The 13,275-nt window shown below is 40.2% G+C and overlaps 1 protein-coding gene across 2 annotated transcripts; it reads right to left on the bottom strand.

Annotated features, from left to right (window-relative positions):
* Positions 1-2,556: 2,556 nt before the first annotated feature.
* ENDOV (endonuclease V) lies at positions 2,557-12,033 on the bottom strand. 2 transcript variants are annotated; one of them, XM_072407325.1, is made up of 8 exons: positions 11,869-12,033; positions 11,382-11,553; positions 10,882-11,016; positions 9,275-9,314; positions 8,415-8,527; positions 7,930-7,998; positions 7,331-7,459; positions 2,557-4,431 (listed from the first exon to the last, which is right to left on the bottom strand). In XM_072407325.1, the coding sequence occupies exons 1-8, from the start codon at positions 11,922-11,924 to the stop codon at positions 4,345-4,347; spliced, it is 801 nt and encodes a 266-aa protein (XP_072263426.1). In that variant the 5' UTR covers positions 11,925-12,033; the 3' UTR covers positions 2,557-4,344. The 2 variants fall into 2 exon arrangements, with proteins under 2 accessions (XP_072263426.1, XP_072263427.1); XM_072407326.1 differs by lacking the exon at positions 7,331-7,459.
* Between the last annotated feature and the right edge of the window lie 1,242 nt (positions 12,034-13,275).

Genomic DNA, 13,275 nt, shown 5'->3' with positions numbered 1-13,275 from the left:
TCATTTGAAAACTATAAAGAATATTACAAAAGATGTAAAAAGGAGATAAAATGTGCAAAACTTCAATATGAAAGACAGGTTGCAAAGGAGAGTAAGGCAAACACACAAAAATTTCAAATATATTAATAGCAAAAAGATCAGTCCTGAGCATGTAGGTCCCTTAAAGGATGTCTCTGCGTTGGTAACTGGGGATAAAGAAAAGGCAGATTTACTAAACACTTTTTTAGCTCTGTGTACACAAAGGAAAATAGCAGAGTTCAAGTCCAAATTCATATTAGCAATGCCACTGCCTTAAATGAGTCACAATGGCTCAGAATTCATATGATTGAAAAACAGTTGAGCAAAATTAGGGTTGACAAAGGACCAGGTCCCAATGGATTGCATCCATGAGTCCTCAAAGAGCTGGGCTTAGTTATTTCAAAGCCATTATTTCAAATTTTTAGAGACTCTTTAGTCACTGGCATGGTACTGATGGATTAACGTAAGGCCAATGTGGGTATTATCTTCAAAAGGGGAGCAAAGTCATTACCAGGTAACTACAGACCGGTTAGTTTAACATCCATAGTTGGAAAAGTCCTAGGGAGTTTGATAAAGAACCACAGAAAGGAGTTTCTGCTAGAAAATAATATTATAAGTGATAGTCAGCATGGCTTCAAGAAGGACTGAAGTTGGCAAACAAATTTACTCTCTTTTTATGAGGAAGTAAGTAAACAGGTAGACAGTGGAGTAGCATTTGTACTTGGACTTTGCTAAAGCATTTGACACTGCACCCCACAAATAGTTAATATGCAAGTTAAGGTCAATAGGTTTAGAAAAGTCAATCTGTAAATGGATAGAGAACTTGCCTAAAGACCGCATCAAGAGAGTTGTAATTAATGATTCATACTCTGAATGTTCTCAGGTTATTAGTGGTGTACCCCAGGGTTCAGTGTTGGGACCTATACTGTTTAACATCTTCATAAATGATAGTTTGGGATTAAAAGTATCATTTCTGTGTTTTCAGATGACACCAAACTATGTAATGGAATTAAGTCCATACAGGATGTCTATAACCTAAAAGCACACCTGGATGTACTGTTTGATTGGGCAGCCAACTGGCAAATGATATTTAATATAGATAAATGTAAAGTTATGCACTTGGGGGCTAACAACATGCCTGCTTCATACTATCTAGGGGGAATACATTTTGGGAAGTCAGAAATGGAAAAGGATCTGGGGCTTCTAGTAGATCACAGACTTAATAACTGCATGCAATGCCAAGCTGCCATATCTAAAACTAGTAAAGTATTTTCTTGTATTAAAAGAGGAATAGACTGCAGAGATGGAGACATAATCCTGTGCCTGTACAAAGCATTGGTCAGACCACATCTGGATTATGCAGACCAGTTTTGGGCACCAGTTCACAAAAAAGGACATTGTCGATTTGGAGAGAGTGCAGAGAAAGGCAACTAAAAGGAATGAAAGAGCTCAGCTATGAGGAAAGATTAACTGAACTGAATCTATTCTTCCTTGAGAGTAGACGTTTAAGAGGCGATATGATCACCCTGTATAAATATATAAACGGTCCATATAGAGAACTCTCTTCCCCATTATTCACTTTGAGATCATTACAAAGAACAAGAGGGCACTCTTTACGTCTGGAGGAAAATAAGTTTAAGCTCTGGATAAGGAAGGGATTCTTCACTGTAAGGTCTGTGAAAATGTGGATTTGGCTCCCTCAGGAAGTAGTTTCAGCAACTACTACAGATTGCTTTAAGAAAAAGCTGGATGCTTTTCTAGAAGCACAGAATATAACTGGGTATAAAGGATTTAAAATAAAGATAACAGAGACTGTCGATACAGTGAACATCCGATTGCCTCATGGAATCAGGACTTTTTGTCCCTGTTTGCCTTCCTCTGGACCAACTATGTCTTATAGGGTTTTATATCTGGGATATGTTTAATTCCCTAGTGGTTGAACTTGATGGACTTATGTATTTTTTCAACCTAACCTACCATGTAACTATGTTATTGGCCGATAAGATATTGCGTTAAGCAACTGAATAGGTGTACCTACTAAAGTGGCTGGTGGATTTATAGAGTTCTGGCTGTCCATCTAGGACCACCGAACAGGGAAAAGATACAGGAAAAAAAAATACTTCACTATATGATCCTCCACTCCTTTTTTCACAGAGGAGTTTATAAACCCACAGAGGACCTGCAGCCTTATAGTGAAAAGTTGAAACAGCCAATTGCATCTCCTGCCCTACTAATGACTTTCTGACTCATAACGTCTTCCGACACATGGCTCTAAGACTTCACTCTCTGGAATTGTCCCATTTGCTCCTACTTCTAACACATATTCATAAAAGTCCCCTAACCAACATCCTTTTTTAAACATCACTAAATATTAACCATCCTTCCTTAGACTGTACAAAAGATTGAACAGGGTCCTCTTCTCCTCCTGTCATAGTGTGAACTTTGAAGATTTGTCCCCTGCAGAACCATAATTATTCTCCTGTGCTGCAAAATCTCAAAATGGCAAATAAAATACCAAATAAAATTGAACAAAACAAATTGCATATAAAATATTTTAATATATTTAACATACTGTAGGTTTATTTATTCAATAAAGAGGCCAGGTAACATAGTGCTAATTCTAAACATAGTGCTAAGGTGCAGTACTCAAAACTTCTACATAGCAGTACAAGGCAAATGCTGATTGCTATTGGTTATCCCATTTGATGCATTTTCGTTTTCAAGAGGGTGGAATAGACTTCTAGCCATTAGCACTTGACTCCTTGAGTGTTAATGGCTTTCTGTGTATACTGTAATACTGGGGGCAGGGTTCTCCCCAGGCCCTTTTAGCTGGGCACACCACCCGGCACTTTTCAGCACCCACCCGGCTGTTTTTGGGGGTTACTAAAGAGTTTGGTCACAATACAGGGGCTGCCACCCACCTAAAATTTCTTCCCACCCGACTTAAAAAAATTTCTGGGTTGAGCACTGACTGGGGGTGTATTCCCCTATTTCAGGTCTGAGTGATCTAGAGCAAAGAGCAAATGAAGACACAAACAATAAAACATTTAATTTCATATAAGTGAAAGGAAAGGTTGGGGTCTGTTCCCACTGTGTTTAGACACACATTTCTATTTGGCACAAGATGATGGAACACAATACACCAACATGAATGGTAACTGGAACCGGCCCTTATTCCAGTGATTCTTTTGCTCATCACATCTGCAATCAATATGATTGAGAAGATGCCTAAAAGGTAAAAGTCACATTGTTCCTTTAAATGACAAATAAATGAAAGCTGTAAAACACAAACAACAATGATAATCAAATGTAACATTTTACTATACACTTTTTATATAAAAAATATAAAACTTTAATTCAATGTAAAATAATAAAATCACCATCATCTTCTTATAATTCTTTTCAAGGCACAGAGGTGGCTCAATAACAACACATTAGTGTAAGGCGCACATACTTCTGATAATTGTGCATAGTTTAATGTTAGACTGGCCATATTCAATTTGGTTGTACAATATTCAGATTTACCAAAACGTGAGGACTTGTGTAAACATTCCATTTTTTCAATATCCACTTGGGTTGCACCATTTATGGTCTGAAAATTTATCATATTGATTATTAAGACAATGTGCTGTTTTTTTTTTTGTTGAGCCATTAATTGAATTGACCTGGTGCCTGTCTCAAATAGTCCTTGTACAGCACAGCTCAGATTGGGGAAGGAAGATGCAGCACAAGAAGACAACCACTAGTAACAACAGAACATTAGTAGAGAATAAGGAGTCCGCTGCTTCTGCTTTCACTGGTCAGTCAAAGGCTGGGGGAGAGACAACTTGTAAGTATCACTTAACTGCAGCAGAGAGAAATTAGGTTTCATGCCCTGTGAAGAAAAGCTGTGTAAATCTCAGGACTGGATGGACAGAAACACAAAATCTTTGGCAGATAAAACAGTTCTCATAAACTTATCCCACATGTGTATTGAGGCTACATTTACACCAAGTGATTCAGTTGCAGGAATATTGTAAGACGTTTTATATTAATTTCTGTAGAAAGTGCACTATTTTGGCACCAAAAAGGAATCTTAGGTCCCTTATAGACATTATTTTCCCTGGCCTGCTTAAAGCTAAATTCTGGGTAGTTCCAGAATAGCAGCAACAACTACCAGAATAGTGTGCAGACCTGAGAAATCAGTGCAAAGATTTCACCAATAAAGCCTCCAGCTGGTTTCATTGTGCAGAATCTACTGAACAAAAACAAATTCCGTCATTGGTATAAAGTTGGAATAAAAAGTTAAATCCAGAAAATACTGCTATGATCTTCTTCTTGGTCCACCTAACTGGGGTTATCTTTAGGTTCCACAACTTCTGCTTTGCCTTCCCTAACGACCTTGGCACAAAATTCCCTGGACCGTATGTCAGCCTGAAATACAAAATGAAGAGCAAAATTGTGAAGTTTGTGGGTCCTTTCTGTCCAATGCCATTGTTGCAGTTGAAAAATAAGATGATCAGATCATAATTTCCCTATCTATTGCTTGGCAGCAATTTCTGGCACATTTAACAGAAAACAGGCACACAGTCCTCTTAGATGGGATTCAGAGATAATTTAAAACCATAAAGCAGAAATAAATGAAAAAATGAAAAATAAACTTGCGTTTACATGTCTAATTGCAATTTTTGATGATGTAAATCCTTTGAAGGTGCATGGGAGTTTATTCAGTCACAGCAGCCCCAGGAGATATAAAAACATATATCTCCTGGAACACCATGAAATAGACTTACCAAGTTTGAAATCTATCTATAGATATTTTATACTGATAAGAAAAATGAAACTAAGCTATGACAGTAAGCTTTGTCCAGTGGAAATATGGGCTTACTCGGCATAACTGACATTGACTTTGAGGGTGTGCATTGCTGAATAACACTAAAAAAAAATCAAACCTACCTAAAACCCTTTGATTGGGTGAAGAACACTGGAAAGCACAAATTTCATGAAAAAGAGGCTGCACAGAATTCCGGCAGCTCTCATTACAATTTGCAACTACCATTTACTAAAGGTAACTTCAGACCCATGGTGAGCCACAGTGTCTTCAATTGAAAGGGAGCGGTTGGGATTCTTTTTTTTAAGAATGTCATTGTGGCCATGACATGGTTAGCTCAGTGGCTAGCAGTTTAACTTTTGCAATAGCAGGGTCCCAGGTTCAAATCTCAGCCAGGACACTATCTGCAAGGATGTACTGTATGTTGTATGTTCTTACTGCATGGGTTTCCTCCGGGCACTTTGGTTTCCTTCAACATCCCAAAAACATGCAGGTAGGTTATTTGACTTCCCTCATAATGTTGCTTTGGCAGTGCGGTTGTGGTGCAGTACCAGGAGCTATGAGCCGTGTGGTTTTACTCTATGGGAATGAAATTCCCAAAGAGTCACTTCATCTAGTGATTCTAATTGGCCTTCGGCTATAAACTTCAAAGTTTCAAAGTTTGACTTTGCACTGAGGACCAAATGGACCCCTCATTCTTTTCACTTGTAAACTCACATTTTAACTGTGTTTATATTTGTATTTATATATGTTTAATAATAGTGTTTTCTGTAAACAATCCCCATTAAGCTAAATCTCTGAATGCTTTAACAAGAAACTAAGAAATGCTTCCTCTTTGGGGAAGCTAAGTTCATTCAAAACGTATTACATTCCTTACTACATTCCTGTCTCAGCATGGCGGAGAGTAAGGCTGGGTACATACGTTCAATAATTGTTGTTGGAAAGGATTTTTCACAATCCTTTGCAATGACAAAATACTGAACGAGCGCTATACATACAGTGCCGGTATGCTCTATAGCAATGGGAGGGGGGAGAACGACGGAGCAGCACCCCGCTGCGCTCTCTTTCTTCACGTTCATTACAATCGTTTGTTTCATTCGTGGATCCACCAGGACGGATCCATGAACAACAAATGACGAGCGCTGTACACACACCAGATTATCAGTCGAGAATCATTTGATGTGTGTACGTAGCTATATACAGACATTTTTAAATTTTGTGGGTGTCAAAGTCTTCACAGTCAGCAGCCTGACACCCTGATGGGCCAGGAAGAGGGTGACAAGAATCAATGTGAACTGTCTTCTACAGAAAGTCTCTGATATTCCTTGGGGTTTCAAAAGCATATACAGTATAGTATGAAGTGGTTCCCTATAACTGGAAGAACCAGGAACAATGAATTGGAGTGGAGGGAATGTGGAAGATTAATAAACCATCTCTACGTTGAAAAAAATCAAAGTATGAGTAAAAGTGTTTTTTTCTAAGTGTAAATGATTACGTCTACCACTGCCTATCTTACAGAGGCACCTGTATTCACACTTAGATTTTATGGCCTGTGTTAAGGTCCCAACCATGTAATGATTCTATCAGTCATCCAGTATAATCAAAATACAGGTGTTTTTGAAAGTCATATAACATATTCTGCATTTAGACCTTTTTTCAGCAAGCATCATATAAACTGATAAACCAAAACATTAACACCACTGACAGGTGAACTGAAGAACATTGGTTTTTACAATGGCACCTGGAGTTTGGGCTGGGATATCTTAAGCAGTAAGTGGTGAATTCTTGGACGGTGCAAAAATGTGTAGAGACCTGAATATTTTTGACAAGGACCAAATTGTAATTGTTGGACAACTGAGTTAGAGAAAATCTACACTGACAGAAGTTGTGGGGTGTCCCCGGTATGCAGTTAGTATCTATCAAAATTGATTCAAGAAGGGACATTCAGCAAACCAATAACAGGATCATTATCATTTAGGACTCACTGATGAGCATGAGGGTGAAAGATATCTTATCTGGTCCCATCTCACAAGAGATACTGTAGCACAAATGCTGAAAAACGCACTACTAGCCATAAGTGAAAGGTTTAACAAAACACTGTACATTGCAGTTTGCTGTGTATGGGGCTGTGTAGCTGTCACATGCTGACCCCTGTCCACAGCCAATCAGAACTATATTATGAAGCAATAGAAGAAGATGTATTGGTCTGATAAATCATGCATTCTTTTACCTTAAGTGGATGGACAGATGCATTATTTACATGGGGATGGGATGGAAGCAGGGCACACTATGGGAAAAGGGCTGATTGGCAGAGGCAGGGTAAAATTAATGGATCTGCTGCTAACATTTTGGTGCCAGATATATCTAGACACTTTCATGGGTCATAGGTTTATTCCTCAGCAGGTCACACCTGTTTTGATGGCACCTACACAATTTTAGGCACACAATTTAAATGTTTTGGGTAATCTATCTATGTACAATGCCTCTTTGTATACATCCTACCTGTCTGGTGGGCTCAGGAATTCGATACGTGCAGCAGGAATGGACCAAGTGAACCGCTGTCTCCAAGCTGATCTTGTGACCAACTGATACGTAGATGGGTTTGGAGCTTTTATGGCAGCTTTTTAATGCCTGGGGCAGAAAAGGGAGGAAAAAATAATATTCAGAATGGGAAGGATTACTAGACTACGTTCCATGATAGTAGAAAAAAAAACAAAATATCCCAGGATTATAGTGTGTGCGTTGTTTATATTGTGAAGATCGTGTTACAGTTAGGATATACAGAAGGTGACAAGTTTAATCCTAACCACAGACATGAGACATGGGATTAGCAGAAGAAGAAGAAGCAACTACTGTGGAGGAACATTGCTTCTCTCATATTATAACATAACTATGAACCTCCAAAATGTAGCTCTACTGCCAACTACATGGCCTTGAAGAGCAAACAAAATTCAGACTCATCCTTACTTTTTTGGCAAGATGTCCAACTAAAAGTATGTCTTAAATTGGCAGCCCTAACACATCTCTGTGCTTAACATGTAGCTCCAACGTAGAGGTGTTTTCCATGCTGGTGTGATAAGAAACCAATATCAAAAACTCACCGCACCCAGAATTTGGCCGGAGCTGCCCTGCAGGTGGAAGAATTCTCCTCCTTTCTTTAACTGTTTTGCCTGCAAAATATTGATAGAATAGGATGGGAATGTAGTCTGATGACAGACCTGACCTGACCAGACCAGACCAGACCAGACAGACGGACGAATAAAAGTCCACTCATGAATAAAATTGGAGTGATTCATTACAGGGAAAAGCCAGAGGCATGAGCAATTGGAAAAGCATTCATTGTTTTATCCCAGGACTATTTTTCTGTAACCATATGATTTTTTTATTTATTGGATAAAAGCCTCTATATGTCAACAATCGTTTTTTTTTATTTTTTTGGCGTCTTGAATCTTCATTAATATATATAAGAGAGTTCTGCACAGACTATACATTTCCTCTATCACACACAGCTTGGGTATAAGCTGCAGTCAGCTGATACTACAGTGTATGAACTGTATTGGGGGTATCATAATTTTGTCTCTGTCACCTGCTCCTTATGTGTCTCATTATTTTCAAGTCCATCCACCAGGAGCAAATTCTTAGCCACTCCTACTGTCGGAAGATTAGTAAGGATGCCAAGGTGGCAGGCCACTCCAAACCCTGGAAACAAGGACAAAGCACACACCAGACATATTAAATCGGGATGAGTATATCAGTCAATGTAGTTAAATTAAAGAACAATTGCTGGATTTATAAATTTATCTGACAAGGCTTACTGCATCATAACAAATCATGTAGTAGGCAAAGCTGTTAGAACATGCGTGCCAGCTGTGGGTTTAGCTGTATTAGATGTCTATGTTCTAGGAATTTTAGAAATTCTATGTGCAGTTGTACATTAAAAAAGTGAAAGCCATGGCCTGTGCATAGGAAATAACAGTGGTCATCCCCACTTGGTCATTTAGCATTCAGACATGGCAGATGGGTCCATTCTCAACTTCAGGAGGGTTGTTCAATGACAACACTAATTGCTGCACAATGCGACATAAAAACTTACTCGCTGCAGTAACATCTACATCTCTAGGGACTGACTTTAGTGGTCAATCTTGCCAAGTATATATCTGCACTTTGTGCTGACAGTGAAAGTCCTCCCTTGGCCATAAGCGGTGGAAGATCCATGTAATGATGGCTCTGTGGCAGTAACTGTTAAATCCCAACCAAACTTTCAGTTTAAATACGCTAAATGCATGTGTGAAGACAGATCATCTATGCACTTTTTTATTATAGAGCAGAACACCACAACACACTGAATGTCTGTCAAAAAAGTGCAATGGGTGCTATTTAGAATGGATGTTACAGAGCACCACACCCCAAAAGAAAATACAGAAATATCAGATTGTGAAGGCTTACCCCGATGGTGGAGGATTCCATTACCATCTACAAGCAGCACCTGGACAATAAAAACCGTCCTGGTTAGACAACTGTTTATGTGACATAAAGAAGTCAAATTATTTCCCCAATATAACACTTTGACACCTGGAAATAATCTCTGCTTTACTATCACAGCAGCCGCAGGAGCTCTGCTTTGCAAATCCTGACACCAGAAAGGAAAAAGGTGGCTGCTTTGGCCTGGCAATTTTAGCCTAAAGCTGCGTACACACTTCCAATTTTTGTCTTTGGAAAGGATCTTTCACGATCCTTTCCAACGACAAGGGAGTGCACGATGCATGAACGGTGCTGTACATACAGCACCGTTCATGCTCTATGGAGAGGGGAGGGGGAGAGCGACGGAGCGGCACCCTGCTGCGCGCTCTCCCCTTCCCTTTCATTAGGATCGGCTGTCGTCCATCGTCCGTGGATCCGGCAGGTCGGTCGTCCGGACGATGGACGACACTGACACGACACCGACTGTACACACGGCAGATTTTCGCCCGATAATTGGCCGATGCCGATTATCGGGCGATAAAAATCTGACGTGTGTACGTAGCTTAACAAGCCTCGATATTGGTCTGTAAAGCCATCAATCATAACTCTGAATCTAAGAATCGTCTGCAGGTTCAGGAGCTGATTTTTTGGTTCAAGTCCTTATATTCATACCAGAGACCCTGAGGGATTCAGGTATTATTGAAAGGGCTGCTTGTGGACCTTTAAGGACTCCTGAAAAGCTGTAATTCATGGTAACTGGATATTTATAACATCTTGTCTATGTGTCTAAAGTTCATTTATATAACAAGCAAATTATTGGTTTATCTGAGCTGTGTCTAATATTGGTGAACACATCCCGGAACTAGAACAGGCATCCGGATTTTTATGACTGTGTCATCTCTGAGTCAGCATCTAAGTTCAGGAAATAGATGGAGAGCCTGGATGATGCCTGAACAAAGATGGTGCCACCTTTTTGAAAATAAAGTAAGTGAAGGAATAGTTAAGGGGGAGCACTGTGATCTCTGTGTGAGAGAATACTTTTCAGGCAGTGTTACCCAGCCACAATACAGAATATGCAGCACTTACCATGACAAAATATATCTGATAACAGGTCCACTTTATGGGACTCTAATGACCTCTTTAGCTGTTTGGTTTTTAGAGAAAAGTTTTTTACATAAAGCAGACCCACTTTATTGCACTTATATGATCATTAAATCATTCCACAATGGCACCAGATTTGTATAAGCTGTCTGACATCTCTAGCAAAGAGGGGACCAAACTAGGAGAGGTCTGTCAGACAATTAAAATCTCCTGCATTGCACAGTGCTGCCAATTGAACATGCCGAGTAGACAGCCAGGCATCTTCAGTGCATACTGGGCTTTCTAAGCTTCGCATTTGCTGCAATTTTCATACAAGACCGTCTTTACAATAAGTGTATGTTGGAAGTGCTCTCTATCTGGTATCAAACCTTCTACAGATGGTCTGATCCTCACCTTCCTTGCCCATACTGTGTACTTTACAATCTGTACAATCAGATTGTAAAGTACATGGTAGCAGAATGTGACGTGGAAATACCAGATTTGGAACGCACCTGAGGCATCAGATCCGGCCTCTTCTCTTCCAGTATCTTCACTGCTTCCACCAATGATGGGACTTCTCTGAAGGCAAGGAAGCCGGCGATGTATGGGGCGTCCAAGGTCACCATGTGACAGTCCTCATAGATCACCTGCAGAGACAGCACGGAGTCGGTAACTACACTGCGAGAATTACATCTGCACCTTAAGACAACTGGATGGGGGCACAGATTGTGGTGTCTAAAAGTCATAGACATGTGGAAGAGTAGTTCAGGATTGGTGGATGTTTCATGATTCAGTGTCAGCTCAATGAGCCGATAATAAAGTCAGCACTCAGGAACCAATAGGATTGTTCCTTTCTTTCCTACACCTGCGCCACCATCATACCATATTTCTGTCCCCACCCTGCTCCCTTCTCTGAATTACTCAGCCATCAGAGCCCACAAAACAGTTTGCTTGCCATGGACAATGGTACCCACTCCGATATGTCCCTGATCTTTTAGGGGGCCAACCTTACCTCCATCTTGGGGTAGCTCAGCACCACAAGTGAGGCGCAGGCCACCTTGTCATCTCCCTTGATGTAGGACAGATCCACCCCACCGACCCGCTCCAGTCCAACCAGCTCGGCCTCCTGCTGCCAGGTCTCTGTGTTGCTGGTGATCAGCTGATCCTTCAGACGCCTCTGCTCTCTAGAAGAGAACAGACACAAAAAGCAGGGGAACCCTTTATTACCTCTGAACCTTCATTAATAACCTTCATTTTTACATATAAGTCCCTTAAAGAGCAGAAAGGAGAAATAAGAGAAGCCGCTCCATATCAGACTGTGCATGAATTGCTTTTCAAAAGAGAAGCATTTATTATAATGATCGGTGACAACACTCTAACACAGGTGACAACATTCTCAAACCAAAGCAGTGCAAAAGGAGACCAGTAAAGTCTAAAGGTGATTCAATGGGGTTCCAGGGACAAGGCCGACCCCGAATGAACTGAGTGCCATTTCTTACTTCTCCCACTCCAGTTTTGTTTCTTCCGGAGCGCTCTGCGCCTCCGCCTCCGCCATGGTGACAACGCTGTCTACTTCCTGAGTCCATACCACGCCCACTCTGCACGCCAATTGGTCGATCTCTCCTTACCAGAGGGGTGAATGGCCGGTGTTAATAACGTCCCAACAAGGGAGACCATGCTTAGGTGTGTCACGTGAGGGTGTAAAGCCAATCAGGAAGCACCCGGAAGTATCGCTGCGTTGTTATGGTTTCTACTATGCGTTTAACATTACACATCCATATATATGTGTTAATAATATTAATATTTAATAATATTTATTAATTTCAATATTTATGATTGTCAATACTAATAGGCATGAAGTTTAAAACACAATGATTAGGGGTTAAAATCGTAACGTATTAGAACATAATGTCGCTTTATAGTATGTAATACCTGATTAAGCCGCTAGACGGCAGTGTAGGGGCTCCTCTTTAGCTGCAATTAGGCATATTTTGCTTCAATGCGAAATACATCCAACAGGTGGCAATATACTACTGCAATGATTAATCTATTTTACTTAAAATGCCTACACATTTCAAACAGATGGCGCTGTGTTTCTTGCTAGTTGCAATGACACATATTTCCAAAAGATGGCGAGACATTCGACTGTTAGTTAACTGCAAAGACTAAGATATCCAATAGATGGCGCTGTTACCATTATCTGTGATAACAAATAAATCCAATAGATGGCGCTGTGACCATTATCTGTGATAACAAATAAATCCAATAGATGGCGCTGTTATACTATAGTTAACTGCGACTTCTAATATATCTAATAGAGGGCGCTGTGATCCTAAACGCCAAATTGCGTTGAAGAGAAGTTACCTGCAATGACAAACATATCCACGAGATGGCACAGTATTATTTACCAAGTGTAAACCAACAGATGGCGCAGCACTCCTTATGTGTTTGCTGTAAGGAAAACGAATGAAAAGGCTCAGACTCAGACCATTAATGACAATTAGGCTGCATGAAACCTGTTTTAAGCATGCAGGTCGGTAGGAAATTTTACGGATTGACAAAAAAAGATTATTGGTGATTTTTAAATGACTTGGGAGGCACATATTACTCTTTGCTCAAGCAACCCCAAGTAACTTGTGAAAGAATTCTGTTTGAGAAACATTGGATTCACTGCTTTAAAATGGAGGCCTATGTCTTTGGAACCCTTCTGAGTATTTCTGTGAATTGGCATATTCACTAAAAGCCTTTATTAGCATTATGCCTACTTTACTGTGGGCCTCATGGTCTTCACCAATCAGCAATTTTTCATCTTGGCCATAAACTCTTCTACCCCACTTGGCTTTTTTTTATTATTGATACCTGGCCTGGGGGAGGGTTGGGGATATTTTCAGCATGTTGGGTGGTCT

This window comes from Pyxicephalus adspersus, chromosome 4 (assembly GCF_032062135.1).
Source record: "Pyxicephalus adspersus chromosome 4, UCB_Pads_2.0, whole genome shotgun sequence".
Classification (NCBI taxonomy): Eukaryota; Metazoa; Chordata; class Amphibia; order Anura; family Pyxicephalidae; genus Pyxicephalus; species Pyxicephalus adspersus.
The sequence above is the reverse complement of the archived record's forward strand: the minus strand, read 5'-3'. Positions and strand labels throughout refer to the sequence as shown.

Coding starts and splice junctions, on each gene's coding strand:
- ENDOV (XM_072407325.1), bottom strand. CDS start 11,924: ATGGCGGAGGCGGAGGCGCAGAGCGCTCCGGAAGAAACAAAACTGGAG. Junction 11,017..11,381: donor TGAGCTACCCCAAGATGGAG/GTAAGGTTGGCC, acceptor CTGTCTCTGCAG/GTGATCTATGAGGACTGTCA. Junction 7,460..7,929: donor CCGGCCAAATTCTGGGTGCG/GTGAGTTTTTGA, acceptor TTTCTGCCCCAG/GCATTAAAAAGCTGCCATAA.